This window comes from Marmota monax, unplaced genomic scaffold, assembly GCF_021218885.2.
Source record: "Marmota monax isolate L192 unplaced genomic scaffold, Marmota_monax_Labrador192_F-V1.1 WCK01_AAM20220418_F8-fsc00130, whole genome shotgun sequence".
Taxonomy (NCBI): Eukaryota; Metazoa; Chordata; class Mammalia; order Rodentia; family Sciuridae; genus Marmota; species Marmota monax.
The window spans coordinates 4,139,016-4,159,171 of record NW_026693244.1 but is presented as its reverse complement, the minus strand read 5'-3'; the positions used below and the strand labels follow the sequence as shown (position 1 = coordinate 4,159,171).

Genomic DNA, 20,156 nt, shown 5'->3' with positions numbered 1-20,156 from the left:
TACAGGGATACTGCTACATCGATGTTCATAGCAGCACAATTCACAATTGCTAGACTGTGGAACCAACCCAGATGCCCTTCAATAGATGAATGGATAAAACAAATGTGGCATTTATACACCATGGAGTATTACGCAGCACTAAAAAATGACAAAATCATAGAATTTGCAGGGAAATGGATGGCACTAGAGCAGATTATGCTTAGTGAAGCTAGCCAATCCCCAAAAAACAAATACCAAATGTCTTCTTTGATATAATGAGAGCAACTAAGAACAGAGCAGGGAGGAAGAGCAGGAAGAAAAGATTAACATTAAACAGATACATGAGGTGGGATGGAAAGGGAGAGAAAAGGGAAATTGCATGGTAATGGAGGGAGACCCTCATTGTTATACAAAATTACATATAAGAGGTTGTGAGGGGAATGGGAAAATAAACAAGGAGAGATATGAATTACAGTGGATGGGGTAGAGAGAGAAGATGGGAGGGGAGGGAGGGGGGATGGTAGAGGATAGGAAAGGTAGCAGAATACAACAGTTACTAATAGGGCATTATGTAAAAATGTGGATGTGTAACCGATGTGATTCTGCAATCTGTATTTGGGGTAAAATTGGGAGTTCATAACCAACTGGAATCTAATGTATGAAATATGATATGTCAAGAGCTTTATAATGTTTTGAACAACCAATAAAAAAAATTAAAAAAAAAAAAAAAAAAAAGAATTATTTAGGGCCAGGCATGGTGGCACACACTTGTAATCCCAGTGGCTTGGGAGGCTGAGGCAGGAGGATTGCGAGTTCAAACCCAGCCTCAGCAAAAGTGAGGTGCTAAGCAACTCAGCAAGATCCTGTCTCTAAATAAAATACAAAATAGGGCTGGGGATGTGGCTTAGTGGTTGAGTGCCCTGGGTTCAATCCCCAGTACTGCCTGCCCCTGCCCCTCCCAAAAAAAGAATTATTTAGGGGTTGGGGATGTAGCTAAGTAGTTGAGTACTTGACTGTCTTAGCTTAACCCTAGGACAAAGTGGGGGATGAAGATGGGATGCAAAGAAAGAAAAAGAAAAAATATTACATAGAATAAAAATTTAAAAAGTCATTTTCAGTGTAGGTTCACAACAGTTAAAAGGTAACATCTTATTATTTCAATAACTAATATTACAAAATCAGTGTCTTCTTAACACCCTTAAGTAATTTTGAAAACTGCATGTACCAAACCCCAGTAGTAAAGATGGAACTAACACCTACTTTTTCTTGCTGTGGCACTGGTCCCATGTGCTGGGTCTGAGAGCATTATGTGGGTTTTCCCATTTAGGGTAAAGCTTGAAAGATCACAATGACCACCCATGACAGTCACACTGGCTTTATCACAGAATTTTGCTAATGCCTATCTTAATATGTTACCTCTTAGGTGGATTTGAAGAAGTCCAAATAAACAAAGCTTGATACTATGGAATAAACAATTACGATAATCATCACCCTCTACTGACCTTGGAAATTTTAAAAAGAAACAAATAAACAAACGAAAAACACCAAACACCTCCCTAGGAATGTCTGAGTATATATCATGTCACTGAATTTGGTTACACTGCACAGATACAGTACAAAAAGGCATTCCATGAATATCTTTTAATTCACTCATGTACTGCTACATGTGAACTGAAACTGGAAGAGTCTCAAAACAGATGATGCTAGTAATAGCTGAGTGCCCATAAAGAGGGGTAGAACATAAATATTTCACATTTGTGAGACATCTTAAAATCATATATGATGTAGATAAAAACAAACAAACAAACAAAACAACTTGGTACCATTTGGTTCCAACACCATTAGTAGCAATATTCTTAAATAATCCCAGACCAGCCTCCAATCAGATATTGTGATAAGGTCATGTGACACATCTTTCCAACTAGCATAACTCATTTGTCTCACTGCATTCTCAAGTGTCTCATTACATTCCCTTCCTCCCATTAGAGAGGGCTTCAGAGTTGCACTACTGAGGAAATACTACTAGTAAAAACTTACAGTTTTCTGTGTTTATTTCTCTAACAATTCCTATGAGTAGGAATGGGAAGGGTAAAACTAAAACAGACAAAACCAGAAGGCAGTATCTGGCTTTTTGTTTTATAATTACAGAACACTGGGATTAGAATGGTTAGGGATAGGTAGGCTACAAAAGCAGGGGTAAAATTTATGACTCCAATAATATATCAAAAAAAATTACATTTCATTTATGCCTACATTATTTCCAATCTTAGATATAAAATTTGATCAGTAAATTAAAAAGTCTGACAAATACTGTAATAAATTCACAGTCAGACCTTCAATATGCATCAAACTGACAGGACAGATTAATCTACAGGTATTACATAATACATGCTACCAAGTGAGAATAGATAAATGGATGAATACAAACACTGCAAATGCTCCCAAGCAAGAAACAATCTAGAGAAGGTATTTCTAAAAATGATAACTATACTTGGGATGGCATAAAGCCACTGGGAAAAAGTTCTGCATACATAATTAAACAGAAAGATCTGCTGCTTGTTGTTTCTAATTGTGAAGTTATATTACCACAATGTATATTTGTTAATACTGCCAAGTTATATGTTAACAATGTATACATATTATATATTGTATCACAATATATATTTTTAGTTGCAATGTTATATTTTAGCAATATTTCCACTTCCATAGTAGAAACAAAATATCATGGTCCTTTATACAAATTTTAAGTAGAAATAATACATTTCTAAAGCATTCTGACATATTTTGTTAAATAACTAACTTGACATTTTAGGGAAACTGTATCCAAGTAACTGAAAACAAACCACAATAACAAAAAACCACTTTCTAGTTAACTTTGTCCTCTACTTTGATTAGTCTTGTTGAAAGACTAAAATTGCTTTGATATTAAATGCTATAAACTCAATCAAGACCTCACAACATAAGATATTATCCACCAGTAACTATGATTTTTATTTCTAGTTATTTTCTCCCATCTCAGTCATTAGACCAATTTTACAGGCTTGCTCATGAAAACTTGTTAACAAAGAGATACATACATACGATAGTCGGTTGTACTGCTAACATCTGTTTTTTATTTTTTACTAATCAAAATATGGATGTGTATGTGGCATAATATATTATGCATTATTATTTGTTATAGGCACAAAATTCTTCCCCTTTCTTGTGTGCATCTACTAATATGTAACAACAAATCCCATCATTATGTACATTATAATTTACCAAAAAAATGTGGAAAAAAAATCAAATCTGTAAACTATGGCTTGCAGGTTGGCTACCTCTCTTTAACAAACAAACAAACAATAAAATAAAGTTTAAAAATAAAGTTGTAAGGCCTCAAAAAGAAAGAAGAATTTAAACAATAAAAATTCTGACTTCTTGGTCAAATTAAAAAAAAAAAAAAAATCTTTCCTGTTTGGATGCCACTTAGCAGATGTAAGGTACCATTTATTCTCGAATTTCAGATTGTAATGTATATTTTAAAAAATTCAAGACTTCTTGAAGAAGTGCTTATGTATCAGAATTCCTGTTTGAGACAAAGATACATTCACCTAGAAATCAGAAATGATTGACATCAAACTTAACTAAGAAGTTACTGACAACTAAGCTTAAACATTTTTTTAGCCTATAAGATGTTTTTATGACAAAGGGAGTTTTATTAGAATATCAATGTCAACTTAGTTGCTAGTAAATAAAATAGGCTCCCTTAAATTTTTGAGTCACTGTTGCAAGGGCTTCATTCAGAATGTAAAGATATAAACACAGAGTCTTTTACCTACTTTGGAAAAAAGCCAAAACACATAAGTGTCTAAAGACAAGCTATAACAAAAGCATCTTCTAATATATTCTAATGCCCTCAGTAGATGCCTGAGACCACACATAATTCCAAACCCTACATTTATTGTTTTTTTCCTAAGCATACATACCTAATTTATAAATTAGGCACAGTAAGAGATTAACAATAATAACAATGATAGAATAATTTTAACAACATACTGTAATAAAAGCTATGTGAATGTGCTGTCTCTCAATATATGTAATTATTCAGTGATGTTTTCAGACCTCGGTTGACCTCAAATAACTGAAAACCATGAAAAGCAAAGCATGGAGAAGAAGGGTACTAGATCTCACTTAAGTAAGAAAATGTAATTTGCCTACATTCACCCTGTGATTCCAAAAGTCACAGGTCAGGGTAACCTGGCAAAAAGCTCCTCCTCAAATAATATCAGGCTGAACCCAACTGTCACCACAGCTCTAGGGAAGAGAGAAATAGTCCTTCCTTTTGACTAACTTCCTGCAGAAGGAGGGAGCAAGCCTTCCTCTCATCCCTGGGAATACCCAGGGTAGCCCTGCCTGACTCATAGGCCCCTAAGGCTCTGCCTGTAAATTCTGAACACAGCTGAGCAAGTTCAGGGACAGAGTCTTCTCCCTAAAAGACAAGCAAGTTGGGAATTCTTTCTCTTCTCGTCAATTTTGTTTTTAAATAACTGTGGATATACAAATTATTGAGTTCACCATCCCTCCTTGTACACATTTCCAGGGAAAACAATGAACTTTTAAGTTAATAGGAAAAAAAAAAATCTTAACAAATGAGGAACTCGGTAATAAGAATATAAATACTGACGGTCATGCAAGGGGGAACTGAGTTATAAGTAAAATTTAATAAATGAGCAATGTATTCTGTGATCACAAGAGAATTGATTAGGCTCATCTGATTCTATTAAAAATAATGATTATATTTGCTGTTTCCAGACCCATTCTTTTAATCAAGTATTTTGATAATACCTTTCAGAAATATATCTTATTTCCTACTAAAACAGAGATGGCTAAAACAAACTTTAACACCTTGGTAAAAGCTATAATGTACTGATGGAGTTTTCTGGTTGGTCAGAAGTTAAGAGATGGGGCCCTGTTTGCAAAGATCCTGTAACTAGCCCAGCTTTCTAGTAAGAACAGTGTGGACAGTGAGCACAGAATGGGCACACAGCACCAGAAGTCACATGTTTAACAAGACAGTCCTCTAACTTCACAGGGAAGTCTCAATTAACTAGGAGGGAAAGTGGCTAAAGTAGAAGGCATACTCTGAAATTAAACGGAATTTTTATAGGCAGGAATTCATGCAGTAAGCAAACCACTTGCACAAGCACTATTTTTGTTGTCTCAAGGAGAAAGCCATATGTTACGACCACAGGACCCAGCCAATTGACAGTCATTTGGGATCAGGTCGCTATTTTCTGTGACCTCTTTACAGTGTAGTCAATTTATGTGATGTATTACAGCCTTGCTTTCTAGACAGGGAGTGATAACCATGGAGGGACATTCAAATGCAGAGTGTGGAAAATGTAAGAATAACATGCCTTGGGAAACCATGAAAACAAACACCAACTGCAGGCTATTTTCTTTTTTTGTTTAGAAGGGAATTTGATCAAAATTTAAAATAGGCCATGTCTAGTGCATGGTTTTTGCTTTATATGTGAAACCAGCTGGGACTCGCTGTCAAGAGTCTACAATAGGAGCTGTGGGAACTGCAGGGGTGTGAGAGTAATGGATGGTGCGAATGTGAACAACAGCTCACCGGTGACCTCTCAAGTTAGCAGATTTCAATGCTCTACCTAAACTAACATGATCACAGAAATTCACTAGCCTACATATTCTACATTAGCATAATTTTAAATAAAGGATTTCAAAGTATGTGTTAGAATGGCTGTGCTGAGAAATAGCTCCTCCAGTTTACATATGAGAGATACATATTTTTATTCTCCCTTATCCCTAATTCTTACTTCCAACTGATTCCTTCCATTGTGTAAAAGAGGGAATACAGGACCCCAGCTCCCATAAGATTGCATATAGGGGAATGGAATGCCAGAATCCAAACAGCTGGGAGCCAGAGGACCACCTCTGACAGCATGCATCTTCTTAGGACAGTAACACACACCTTGCACGCTCATCACAAAGGGAGAGACAACAAACAGCAAATGCAGAAAATTATATTGTAGATTAGACATTAAATACTTTGCAAAAGTAGAGGGTGAACAGGGCCAGTTTCCATAACAAAGATCTGAACAAAGAGGTCAGAGTGGGTCAGCCAACTAGATGCTCGGGTTATGCACCATGACAGAGGTGACAAAGCCCAGCCATGAACTGGGGGAAAGGCAAGAGAGGAGAGATGTCTTGGTTTCATCTTTTATCATTGCTCTCTAGCACAAAATAGGGACTCAGTTCATGTTTATTAAATGAACTTAATGCTCCAAACCCAAAATTATACAGTAAATAAACTCATTTAATTTATAGGCCAGGGCTTCTTAAATAACAGCATGCAAAATGTATTAGCAAAAAGTATATTTTCCTGAGAGGATGTTAAGTTATCTTTTTGTTGTTGTTGTTTAACTTTCTTCTCTCCCCTCAACCAAAAAAAAAAAAAGAAAAAGTTAGACTTTACAGCTTTATTTCTAGAAATATGCATACAAAGAAAAAAAGTGGATAATAACATTGTATAGAAGGAACCTCTCAGAGTTTGTATATGTGTATGTGTGTGTCTAGGGATTAAACTGCGGAACTGTGCATGCTAGACAAGTGCTCTACCACTGAACTACACCCCTAGACCCTGAGTCTACTTCTGACCAGTCTAATGACAACCTTCTTTTAAAAACAGAATATAGCAAGGCATGGTGGTGTGGATGCCCTAAGTCAGTTACTAAGGAGGCTGAGGCCAGAGACTCACTTGAGCCCAGGATCACTTGGCCTGTACAACACACCAAGACCCTATCTCCAAAAAAGAGGAAAATAAAAGAGAGGGGAGGGGGAAGGCTTGGCAGCATATAAGAAACAAATGATTAGCTGCAGACTGGTCTGAGACCCCTCAGTCTTACCTCAGGACCTGTTAAAGACTATGCCATAAGACATAAGAGAACTGTATGTGGTTCTTAGACCTAAGTGGGGAAGGAGGAAATCTAAATAAAATAAAGGGAGTCAAATGTGAAAAATAGGCTAAGTCAGACGGAGAGACAAAACTACAATAACAACAACAAAACCCTAGAGAATTCAATCACTATAAGAGGAGAAAAGAACTCTCCCTTCTTGCCATCACACATTTTTTTCACTACAAAAGCTTTTCAAATAAATATGCACTTAGGCAAAAGAAACTGGAGCCTCACGGGTTCCAACACATAAAGTTTGTCATTACAACTATTATCCATAACAATTTAACATGGTAATAGTTACAACTATTACCCATAACAATTTAACATGGGAGTTATTGAATTCTCACTTCATAGGAATCACATTTAAATGAGAATATGACTAACATTTCTAGAAAATCTAATGTTTAGTATAATATTCTCCACATAATCCACCTACTCTGCCTTTCCAACCTTTAAGTTATTCCTAATTTCTCATTTATATTCAGGCTCTAATATTTTCATGCACATTATCATGGATCTCTTTCTCAAATTCTGCTAAAAATTTTCATTTTACTCTTCCCATGCATTAAAAAGAAAAAAATGAAAAAGCTTTTAAAAATCTCAATTGTCACCCATAAGAAAGCAAGCATTATAAAATAGTTTAGCTCCTAAAAAGAGAAAATCATTTTTTTGTAAGACTTGCTTTTCTGAATATTATATCTAAATAAACATACCTAATGGCAGTCATCAAATGCAATTTTGTTTAGAAACCATTTTTACAAAATCTTCTTGTCACTAATCTTGACAAGATACCCTTATTCTTAAATCATCTTTTCTGATTCAACTGAGATGTTTTTTAAGATTCTGAAACTCTTTGTATTTTGGGTCAAATTAAATCATTTTTTCCTTTGGAATGAGCCTACTTAAGAAAGTGTTTCTAACTTACAAAAATCAAAAGTCAAATTAAAAACATGTTATTTGGTGGAGAAATACAATTATGTATTTGTCTTCAATCTGCTAAGTGAAACTGCAAGAAATTCAATGGTTGACAAAATTACAGATACAGGTACAGATTCAAGGTTTTCTGATTCACCTGAAAGGAATTTAGCTTTTGCTTTTTTAACTTTATAATACTACTCAAATAATATCTTCTATTATAAAGTATAGTATAACATTTATAAAACAAGTATCCCTTTTAGGTCTAGTGGGGGAGAAAAAAAATTCTTTGTCTTTCACACAGTCCTATTACCCAATGCTAAAAGGCAGCTCTTACCCTATTCTGTATTCTGTATCTTTATTCTCATTATCTCATTTGTTTGTATAAGAATAAGCCAACATTAAAGAAAGTGTAATACATTTAGTAGTATCAGAACTGCTTCCAGAAATCTCCTGGGATGCTACTCAATATATAACCAAGCAAGTCAGCTTCACCTGTTTTATATGTATCTTCCCATAAACTTTCTTAGTCCCAGAGATTAAAAAAAAGAAAGAAAAAAAAAAAAAAAGCTTGAGGTTTACTAGTGAGAAACCAGTATTTGACAAAGCTGATAACAGCAAAGCTGAGCATAAGGCTTATCTCAATGAGAAACTGAACAGAAGATCCTAAAACTTAACAGCTGTACACCAAACTCAAGTGTGAACACCTCCAATAAATTGTAAGTGGGTTTTGAATCAAGGAGGTTTCCAGTGAATATTGTCTTCCCCTCACCAGGGCCAAGCGGACTCTAGGTATTAATGCTACAAGTGATGTTGGGCACAAAGGAGGAAAAACAAATTACTTTTATGCTAACTCCAAGGATTGGGGTTTGGCTTAAGACAAAGTGTTCCAAGACAGGAAACTGAGAGGCAGATACAGGATTAGAAAAACAATTATCTTTTCTCTGCTGAGCTTTTTGGTCATTTTATAGCTTATTTTCTTCCATACAAATCATATTAATGTTAAATATACTTATATTAGACTTACTTTCCCAAAGTGGTTATTTAAATACATAATACCAATTACAAGAGTAAGAATACAGTAGGTACTTAATTTAATGGTAACTTTAAATAGTGCTTACAGATAGATACTCACTGAACAGGTCTCAGATACCATCTCCCTATTTTTATAACAACTCCTAACTCCACAGACAAAAATTTCTAGCCACGTCATGACTCAAAAAGCTTCTTGTACATACCACATACCAATTCAGTTAAAGTTACCATGACTACTTCTACCCAGAGCATAGCAGCCCAGCCCAAACCTAAGACTTTGCAGAAAAAAAAAAAAAGAAGTAGAAGAAAGTAGAGGACATTAAGCAATTACTCATTGATGCTCACCTTGTTGCTCATTGTCCGCTTCAGTTTTTGAAGAACCTGGTGCAACAGGAAGGGGTCGAGGTGGCCGGGGCTTCGGAGTAGGAGGTGAGATTTTTTTCCTTCCAATATATTCGACATAAGTTCCAGGGAAGTCTCCCCTCTCCCCGGTGGTTTCATTATAGCCATTTAACCAGCCAATGTCTTCAGGCCGGGCTTCCTGTCCATCACTGAATCCATGTGCTAGTAAGGATCCTTTATTCACAGTCAATATGTCACCCAAGTGCAAGTCAATGTCTTCTTCCCTCTCTTTCTTGTAGTCATACAGCGCTCTGTACTGGTACCCCTCAGCACTCATGTTTGCAGATCTGTTACCATGCAACAGATGAGTCTGGCTGTGCACTGTAGTCTAATTTTATGTTTTAATGGAAAATGAAATCAGAGAGTGTATTAAAAATCCTAATAGGTGTCCAACAGAGGACAAAGGACCACTCTCCAAAGGCTTACAAGGAGAGCTGACTGGCCATTCGGCTGTCCATCTGTCCTCCATCAATGGTGTGACTGCAGACAGGGCTCCACTTCCTGTGTGCCACAGTCCTTCCTGGCTTCCTTTTCAGCAACTTGTCAACACGTTGACTCTAGGCTGACTCTCACAGCGAGGCCCAATCCTCTGTGCAGCTCCTGTCACACTGTCCATCTGTCGTCTGATTTCACTCCACACTCAGCTTCACCTAGTGAAGGAAAAACAAGACTTATGAATGAACATCACACTTCGCCATCTGTGTGCATTTGAATTCCTACTTCCATTCAACAAGTACTTAATAGAGCTGGCAGACATACACAGGCCAGTGTGCTGCTGCCTGACACTGTACACACAACGAAGATTAGTAAGAGCCTTGCCTTCTAAGAACACTGGGCAGGAACAGGAGGAGGAGTGTTGGCGGGTGTGGATGTCTCAGAGATAAGACTGGTACACAGGGAACCAAAACATTAGGTAAATGCCAAAAGAGAGGCCGACTAAACACTGCAGGGTTCAGGTGAGGGAGGGACCACATCTAATTGCAGGATTCTAAAGACAGAATGAAATGTGTGGCATGATCCTAGGTACAGAAGTGATTAGGCAAATGTTATATTACAGGAAGAGTTAGAACAGTCTGATCCATCCAAAGTCAGGGAGGGAACAGTGGAGCTGCGTTACAAAGACAGATAGGACTGTCTGACATCATGCGTGCCTGTGCTGAGTTTGCAATTTAGTAACTGTGGAATGGGAAGCACTGAGAGGGCCTGGGGAAAGGGATCAATAGGATCACGGCTGCACTTGAGGAATCTCAAACTAACCGCAGAGCAAAGGAGGGAATGCCATAGAGAGAGAACAGAGGTGAGGCAAACTGAGAAAGGTGTATTGCAGAAGTCTGGGAAAGCGGCCACCAGGGCACCAACCAAGGAGACAGCAGAAGGTGTGAAAAGAGAGGTATGAAATAAGAAACATGATGGGATGGTGAGGTAAAAATGTGTAGGGGGAGATAAATGCTTAAATGGGGAGCAAGAAAAAGAGGAGAAACAGGTGCCTGGTTCTCCACTACTGTGAATTTTGTATTAATAGCAAGCAAAAGGAAGCCAGGAGACTCAATGGGCTTATGGGATTATGGACATCCACCTGCAGGTGTGCCAGTGGCTTGCTGAAAGCCTGGGCTGTGACTCAGGAGAAGGGACACACTAGAGATTTGGTAATCAGCTGCAAACAAGGTAAGACCAATAAATGAAATGGCACTCATCAAAAATCAAGCAATCAATCATTTAAAAAATTAAAAGTTTAAAAATGATCTAAGGACTACACATTGAGGTTCAATAACTCCCATTGAGGAGGAAAATCAAGATTTAGAGACAAAGCAATGTCCCAGAAACAAGGGATAAGAATCAGGGAGGAACAGGTGATCCCCCTGCAACAAAGTCCTGCAGAAGCACTCACACAGGGGACAATGATAATTGGGGGCTCGGCTTATCATGGAATCATCATACACTTTTTAGAAAGCAGAACTCAGGCCAGTAGTAAAGATAGTTATTAGATTTTAAGGAGTTAAGAAATCAGAAGAAGTAGTAATGGTTGCTGCAGAGGACTCTATAAAGATGGCTTCACAGACAGGGAAATGGGTAATGGAAGTATTTTTCTTCTGCTTTTTGCTTTAAAGCATAGGGGAGGCAGAAGAATTGGAGAGTCAAAAACTATAAGTTAGAGAATTAGAAAGTCCCAGTAGATGGCTGATAGGAAAGCTTGCACACACACATCATCCTCCACTCCTCAGTTATCTTTATTATAAAGAGTAAAAGCAACCTAGAGGCCTCTGTGAAGCTGATTGCACAATAAAGCAATAAAACAATACCCACACAATTTCAGGTTGTGAAAGCAAAGAGAGCTTTTATACTTCTTGAAAAGTGAAACACTTTAGAAGTTTAATATTATAGGCACTCCTCAGAATGGCATTTTAAGAAGCAAAATCTAATCATAGATTAATTGTTATATTGCATTCAGAAGTGTAAAGTAGTCAACTTTACATGGTTAAAGCCTCTTAGCTGTAATACAATAACACTCTTAGGAGAGTCACATATTAAAGGAAGCAAAAACAAACATTGGAAGTCTTTGTGGAGCAAGAATATTAATTTGGGATAGTACTCCACTTTGCATTTTAGTCATCAGAGAAAAAAAAATTAATGCAACCAGTGAAGCATATGAGAAAAACAAGCTATATTATCCATTTGAAGAAAGCCTCTCCTTTCAAAAGATCCAGAATCAAATTAAATACTTATTGCATAAATTCACACAAAAATGTAGAACTAGCAAATCTCATTTTTAGTACTAATGTACTCTGAACAAAAGAGATGCAGCACTCTAAAGAACATGAAAATTTACATATCCCTAAATGCTTAGAAACCAGGCAATAGGCCTAAGAATAATTTTAATTCCTCCAAATCTGCCTTGAAATTTTTGTTAGCTTTTCCTGGCAATGTATGTCGTTTTGGAGGGAAAAAAAAAAAAAAAATCCAACCAGTAAGCTGGGTAGATCTTTATGCCAGTTGCTGCCTAGCACTTCCTCAGTATCAGTCACCCACTGGGCCAGTTTGGGGGATTCTTACAGAATGGAAAACATAACAATCCCCTCCAACCTCACAACTATCAAGTCCTTGTCACAGCACACTTCTGTAGCTATGCATGTTTCTTGCTGGGGAACACATTTCAGTAAGAAAAAACTTCATGTCTTTTCAAGGTTTTACAAACCTGAAAACTGTGCTTGGATATGCCTGAGGATAAATCTGTGCAAAGGGCAAAAGAACCCTGAGGAACCTAATGACTGTAAAGAGGCTAAACTCCAGGGAAGCCTTCCTGGCACTGAGTGCCAGAGACCTAGAGGTCTCTACGTGCTCTTTCCCTTGCCACTTGTCAGAAGAACCTCATTTTCTGACAACTAAGTGGTTTGAGAACAAAGTCTAGCACGCGTGAGGCACTGGGTTTGATCCCTAGCACCACATAAAGAAACTAAATAACAAAATTAAGGTATTGTGTCCACCTACAACTAAAAATATTTTTTTAAAAAAAGTTGAAGGAAAACAGACAAGCCATTTTTTGAGGTGTAGTCACTTGATTACTTGATGTTAAGATTCAGAGAGTCCTGAACTGGGCGGAGGCAGCAGACATCTCTACCTGACCACACACTGCACACTTTCTCCTGACTGCCATGCCCGTTTTAGTGATTGTCATTGTCATCACCACTATAGTCATCTAATTCTTATTGGAAGCTATATGTGTATTAACCCATTAGTTCCTCATGATAACCATAGAAGGTAGGTAGGCACTATTAATTGTCTCACGTAATATATGATGAAGTGCACTATGTTTAGTATTTGACCATGATTTACACTCAGCAACTGAGAAACAGAAACTAGATTCAGGTAGTCTGGCTCAAGAGCCCCCACTTTTAACACCACCATAACCTATTGCCTGAACTCGGATAATCAAGGGCAGCCTAGATATGTCAGCAGTACCAGTGATTCTTTGCCTGCCCAAGCTGGCTTCTGAAACTAACCTTGAACATCTCCCTTACTTTCGAGACAGCAGCCTTGTTGATAGTGTTTGGCTCTCATGCACCTGCACAAAAAGAAACCATTATAACTCAGCAGCGGTTCCTCCAAGTCCAAGATGCAGCATCCCAGCCATGCAAATTTTCTTCAAAGAGACTTCATTAAAATGCATCCTTGCTTGCAAAGTCCATAAACTAGTGAATAAAAGAATCCTGGGCATACCACTTCTGGAAGATTGCCCATTCATCTCTGTGAACTTAGCTTTTGCCACCAATAGCCTTCTTGGCACCTCTGTCCCCTGCCACACTCCTGGGCCCCTATTGCACAATTTCTAACAACTCACTCCTCCCTATGGGGTATGTGAAGCATTAATCCAGAGTCACAAGGATTGTCACATCCAGAAGACACAGTGGCCTGAGGCATTTGGCAGTACCTGTGTAACCCTCCTGAGACCAATTTGAGGTCCTAACTATCCAGACTGACAGAATATATTTTTTTTCCATATTAACCAGACTTTGCCTCCATTCTCTTTGACTACAGACACCTGTTCACCAAACTATTTGCATCTGAATCCAACCTAATTATTTATGTAGTAAAGGTTTTTATGTGGATATTCATCATCTACAATTTATCATTTTCAAATAATGAAGACAGTTTTATGATAGAAATTCCAAGCTAATGCATGCATAAGTTGCTGTAACAAAGGTATAGTGGAATCCTCTGAACAAATAACAAATTAAGTTACTCTTGTATAATATTATGTAACAATTCAAATTTTCCTTCAAGGTAATTATTTCGCTCAGTCTTTCAACCCTTTTAACAACTGCTTGCAACGCCATTAATTGGAAGTACATATTCTTTATCTGCAAATAATACTGAGCAATTATTCTGTTTCTCAAGATAAAATTGTTTCTGAAGCTTGACAAATAGCAATCTATGACTGCTTAACATACAACTGTTTACAAAATAGATTTTCAGTTTAATCCTATAACCTGCAGGCATTATGGCAAAAAAGCAAAGAAAATTCTAACTTTGTTGACTTGCTTCTTGCCCATTTTATGAAAGACAGGATTTGGAAAGTTTGTCAGGGAGTCAAGAATAAAGGATATTTTTAGGGGAAGGAAAAGAGAGGTACTGGGGAATGAAACTGACCAAATTATGTCATGTATAAATATGTAACAATACAACCCACCATTATGTGTGATTATAATGCATCAATAAAAACTAATGTTTTTAAAGGATATTCTAACATTACATTAAATAATTTGAGAATGTATTGTAGTCATGTGATGCCATTCTGTAATGAAATTAGCAGTGTGGCACTGGGTGGTGGCACAAAATGGATTTTTTTTTCATAGAGGCAAGGAGGGTACAGAGGGTCCTGTGCTGGCAACACCACCACCCTATATTCCGTACTCCCACCACTCAGTGCTAGCTTCAACTCTGAGAGAACCTCCTAACTCAACTAAACAGTCTTTTAAAATCATTATTTAAAATCTTTTCTACCTTTCGAATTTTTGGAAATCATGATAAAAAACAAATATCCTAGCAAATATAGTGGGTATGGCACCTTTGATTTAAAATGATGGTCTTAGGGTGAATTTTATCTCAATTAAAATAAAATAAAAATGATGAACTCAGTCTTAGCCCAAAGACTTTTGATATTTCAACTTAATAGACTTTAAATATCTCAATTTATTTTCAAAATAACTGGCCAATTAGAACATACTTCCTGCTGCCACACTATGGGTTGATGGGGTTAAGGAGGCCATGTGGGTTGCAAAGGCTGCCCACAAGCCCTTTAGGGGAGACAGCCTGACCAGGTGATACAATAAGAAAATGAGGCTCTTCAGAAAGAAGTCTCACTAATGGGTTCCCTGAGCACTGCAAGAAGAGCAACGGAAAGAGGAACACATGTACTCCAGAGAGAAAGGGTAATGCAACTTACAGGACATGAGGAACAGATCCTCTCACGCAGAAAAGGCTAGGAGGGTGATCTGTCTGGTTCTTTGCATCACCACAGTAGAGAATGACCGAAGAAGTGGTCATGGAAAGAGAGGACTAACAGAGATGACCTAAGTCCCTCTTTTTGTTAAAAAAAAAAAAAAAAAAAAAAATACTTAGCAAGAACTTGCAAATAAGGGCAGCTGCCCCCATCAGTGCTTAGACATATAACCGGGGGAAAGTCACTGAAATCTCTCTTTGAAACAGTTTATCACCTGTAAGAAAGAAAAAAATAAGCAAATCTATGCCTTATAGTGTCATCATGAGTACTAAAGGAAATTACACATGCAAAGCATGGAAAACTGCATGCCTGACAATAAGCGCTTAATATAATGAATATAATGAATGATCAGTGCTTACTATGTGCCAGGCCCAGTTCTTTAAGAGTTTTACATGTAGTGACTCATTTAACCCTTGTCATCACCCTCGATACACTTATCATCCCAATTTTGCAGATGAGAAAATAAGCTAGAAGAGTTAGATAATGTGCTTGAAGTTATAAACTGTAGCTATGGTATTACTATTTCTACTGGTAGCATGTACTATTAACACTGAATGTTACTTACTGCCATTTTTACAACTCAGATTTAAAACAGGAACAGACATTAGCCAGGAATTTTCTCCTGTAGTGCCTTTAAATGCTGCAAACAGTTCTAAATGAATCCTGAAGCTAGCTAAAATAAAACTTTCTGCTGTAAACAGATATATAGATAGATAAAGGCTGCAAATGGACTTTGCCCAAGTAGTTCTCTCCCTACCTGAGGTAGAGGGTGGCTGTATAGAGGTCAGGGTCAAGGAGACCTGGGAAGGGCTGGGAGTGTGTGTATGTAGTGTGTAGGTATACAAATGTGAGGGGATAAGGAGGGGTGAAAGTTAGAGATATACTCCTCTCCAGCAGGGTTTAGTGGTTGCTTCCTGGGCTGTTCTCAAAGAGAAAAACACAAACTCAGTAATGCAACCCCCTAGGGACTGAAAGCAGCTGTGTCCTCTGGTAGAGCCCCAGTTTCTAGGACTAAGCCCCAGATGGAGACCACTGAGGCATCCTAGAACGAAGGCAAGGAGCAAGCCACAGCCAACAGCCAGGCACCTGGGCTTTATCAACTCACTACGCCCACTGGTGGAGCCTCTCCACACTTGGCCAGACTCCTGTGACTTCCAAACTCTCTAGGGTGATCATTAACCTGAAAATGATTTTGACTACAGGTACCTATGGGTACTTACTTGATCTACTTTAAGGAAAACAATTCTGGCAGAAGAAAATCTCTGAAGATGTTCTTATAGTAGACTTTTAATTTTTTTTTTTAACTAAAAACTGTGCTACATTCATTCTACTCTACCCTTTCACAAAACAAACACAAAAACCTAACATTGGCCAAACAGATGAGTTTATAAGTAATTACAGAGTCTATTTTTCAATTCACTTGGTTTAGCATACATGAAGTGGTCTTTAATTGCCACTCATTTAGGCAAGTAATTTCAATAACAGTATTGGCAGAACTGTGGCAAGCATTAAGATGACTAGGATACAGTTGGATGAGACTGGAGACATAATGCAATGAATAATATGAATACTGTAAAAATTAACAACCTGGGTTTTTATTGAATTGTTGTGATATAATTTATATTATGCTTTATAAAATGTAAGCCAAATTGATAATCCCTTCCACTGATAAGTAACATGCTAGTCTTCCAGGCCTTCACTTGGATGCTTCATGTTCTTGTTTCTACCAGCAAAACCCTGTACTCTGCATAAGAGAGCTCTGTGATCAGCCTGTCTAAAACATATAAGATGCTGATACTTAAGCACTTCTCATTTCTTCTGCATTGGACCAAATATTAGAGAATTAAAAGTAAGAACTCATGCAAACATCAACTCAGCTTGTTATGTTCTACTTACTCACCAGCTCTTTATTCAATAAAGGACATTTTGCAAATTACAAAATGCAAATATGATAAAAGCTGAACTCGAATTGTTCCCATTTTAGATGGCCATGTGGACAATCTTTCAAAGTGGATGCTTTTTTTACAATATTCCCTAAACTACCTAGGTTAAAAAAAAGGAGGGGGGGATTTAAAACCAACATATCAATCTAAAAATTACAGGGTATTCATGGAAAATTTTCATTAAAGGAATGGCCAACACTTTTAACAATTTGGGTAAGTTGAATAGGTTTGCACTTAGGATTCAAAGCCCTCCAGAAATCAGTTTAGGTGAAATCAATATTTCCAGAAGATAAATGCATACAATCATTATCACTGCCAATAAATGAAATATATATCCCTATAACTTATTGTAGCATTTTAGTTTCCCAAAACCAACTTTACTGTAAATGTATTAAAGTCAAGAAATTGCTGAAGAAAATAATATATTTAATCAATGGAAAGTGAAATGCTTTTTACATTGACCATATAGCATCACAGATGTGAAAAGACACAGTACAAATAAAACAGCAGATTAAGAGGGTGTACATTGCAGAGTTCTGTTATGCAACTAAGAACAGGTTCAAAATCAAAATGAACATCAAAAGTAAAAGGACATAACAGTTTGAAAGATGATATCAGACACATAGAACTTTCTTCTACTCATAAGATCTACACATTTCTTTGGAAACAGTAGTAGCATGACCCCTCTAATAACTACCAGCAACTGGCATATAAAAGCTAAAGAGTCCAACAGTGACATTATCCACAGCAAAGCCTGGCGCTTCCCCTGTCCTTTCCAATTTGACTCCAAACCAACAAACTTTAGAGGCACACGTGCGGGGACCTGGACACACACACACACACACACACACACACACAATTTCATATTTTCTTTGTGCTGAGCAAAACACTTGTTTTGCAAAGTTTTAGCAACTTTTGTACATAGGAACACTATTTTTGTTTATGAGTGACTTATTTCAAGATTAGTGTCATCTGTCAAAAAGTTACAGCTTGTATGATGCTTTTTTCTTTTTTGATGATAAAAGGGCTTGTGGCCCTCTCCTGTGCAGGAATCACCAAATTCCTAATGATTTATACATTGAAGATCCATTTCTCTGATAACTTGAGTCCGAAATGACCCTGTCGGTTACCTACTCCAATACTAACAATCTTTAAGGTGGCCAAAAAGTAACACAAGCTAATAAAATATTAAAACATGATTCCACAGAAAGCCTAGGTCAATAAGCTTTGTGAATATCCCGCCTAACAACTAAACTTGAAACTCATCACACTGAAATGACAATCACATGCTACATTCAAAACCCGGAACTGCTTTATCCATTCTTACTTTGCACTGACAAAGAGGAAAAGAACACGGGGAGGGAAAATGGAAAAAAAAAAACACACACACACACAAAAAAAAACCCTAAAGTCATGAACCCCTCCACCCCCCACCACCCCAAATAAAAGAGTAAACTCACACTTGGGCACCAACAGCGCTGCAGCTCCGCCAGGAATTAACGGTGGGGCTGAGACCTTTCCGGTATTTAACAGCGCCCAGAAGCATAATTCCCCCAAATCCAATTCCTACACATTCTGCATTCAACATGTAACAGCCATTCTGCTCACACTCTTGCATTTTTATGCTCAAATTCTGGTTATCAAAATACATTTCTGTACAGGGATGCCTGGCCAGAGCTTGTCTGTTCTCTTTGTCTCGTGATCTGCCAGGCAGTTTCTGCCCTTGGGAAGTGAGTGTTCGAGCTGTGGCTTCCAGACAATTCCCCCTCGATGTTTTAGCTCCAGCTCGCACGCTCGCTTGTTCTCCTGGCCGGCTCCATATTGCTGGGCAGGTCCCTCCAGTCTCGCCCTGCGTTACAATAAGCTGGATTTCCGGACTGTGCCGGGACCCCATTAAATAAGCCTCCAACAACCTGCCCAAGCCTGGCCAGCACTAGAAGCTGAGTTCGGGCCCCAGAGAACAACCGCCCCGAGGCGCACTTCCCCCACCCCGGAAGAGGAGGGCGGCAAACTTCGGAGGGCGGGAGCTGGGGGGCGAGCTCTGAAGACCACCGTCGCCCGCCTAAGGAAAAGCGCAGACGGCGACCCTGCCTGCAGCTGAAGAGCCGGCGGGGAAGGGAGCGCTCCTTTCCGCTAATGCAAAGGCAGCGGATAAGGTGCTCTCCTCTAGTGAAAGGCCCCAGGAAACTGCAGCAAAGGCGACAGGGGAGACCCTCGGAAGCGTGCGGAGACAAGGGCTGGGAGAGAAGCCCGGGTTCGTCGGCAACTCCCGCGGCGAACGCGCCCGGCAGCGTGCGGAACCGGCTCGGAGGAGGGCCGGGAAAACGTGAGCCAGGAGGTGGCCAGGAGAAGCACGGCGCTGGCCACGAGCAGGGAAAAGCTGCCTGGCGGCTGGAGGATGCGGACCGCGGGGGCGCCGGCAGCCGGCCCGCTTCCCCTGACTGGGCTCTGCAGAAGGAGAAGCGGCTGCTGGTGACAGGAAGAGAGCGGAGGCAGCCGCGCACGAACGCACCACCTCCCCCTCCCGAGCACACACACCCGGACCCGCCGCCTCAGCCGCCTACCTCTCCGCCGGCCGGCTTCCTTCCTCTGCTGGGCCGGTGCTGTAGCGGCCTCCGGAGCTCACGGCTTCGACGTGCCTCCAATCCAGCCTGGACCGACTGTTCCGGATCCTAGCTCTAAGTCTCCGACCCCCTAGTCCACCGCCCTCGCCGGGGCCGTAGCTTCCTCCAACTCCGCTCCAGCTGCTAGCTATTCCTCTCCGTGCACTCGCAGCTCCAGCAGCTCCAGCTCTTGGCTTAGGCCCCGCCCCCGTGCCCACCGCGCTCCCCGCCCCTGAGCCCGCACCAATCAGCGTCTTCACACTCGCTACTCTCCTCCCTTGCCGCGCCCTCCTCTCTGCCACTCACCGCGCCGGCCTCAGAT

At 39.2% G+C, this 20,156-nt stretch overlaps 1 protein-coding gene across 2 annotated transcripts in view; it reads right to left on the bottom strand.

The window, feature by feature from the left end:
- Pik3r1 (phosphoinositide-3-kinase regulatory subunit 1) overlaps nt 1–19,933 on the bottom strand; it is an 86,269-nt gene extending 66,336 nt beyond the window's left edge. The window contains exons 1-3 of one of the 2 annotated variants that reach the window (XM_046456132.2): nt 19,796–19,933; nt 13,289–13,350; nt 9,234–9,940 (exon numbers count right to left, since the gene is read on the bottom strand). In XM_046456132.2, the coding sequence (XP_046312088.1) occupies nt 9,234–9,567 (334 nt within the window). In that variant the 5' untranslated portion in view covers nt 9,568–9,940; nt 13,289–13,350; nt 19,796–19,933. The remainder of the gene's footprint in view (nt 1–9,233; nt 9,941–13,288; nt 13,351–19,795) is intronic. The other variant, XM_046456131.2, reaches the window with a different exon arrangement.
- Between the last annotated feature and the right edge of the window lie 223 nt (nt 19,934–20,156).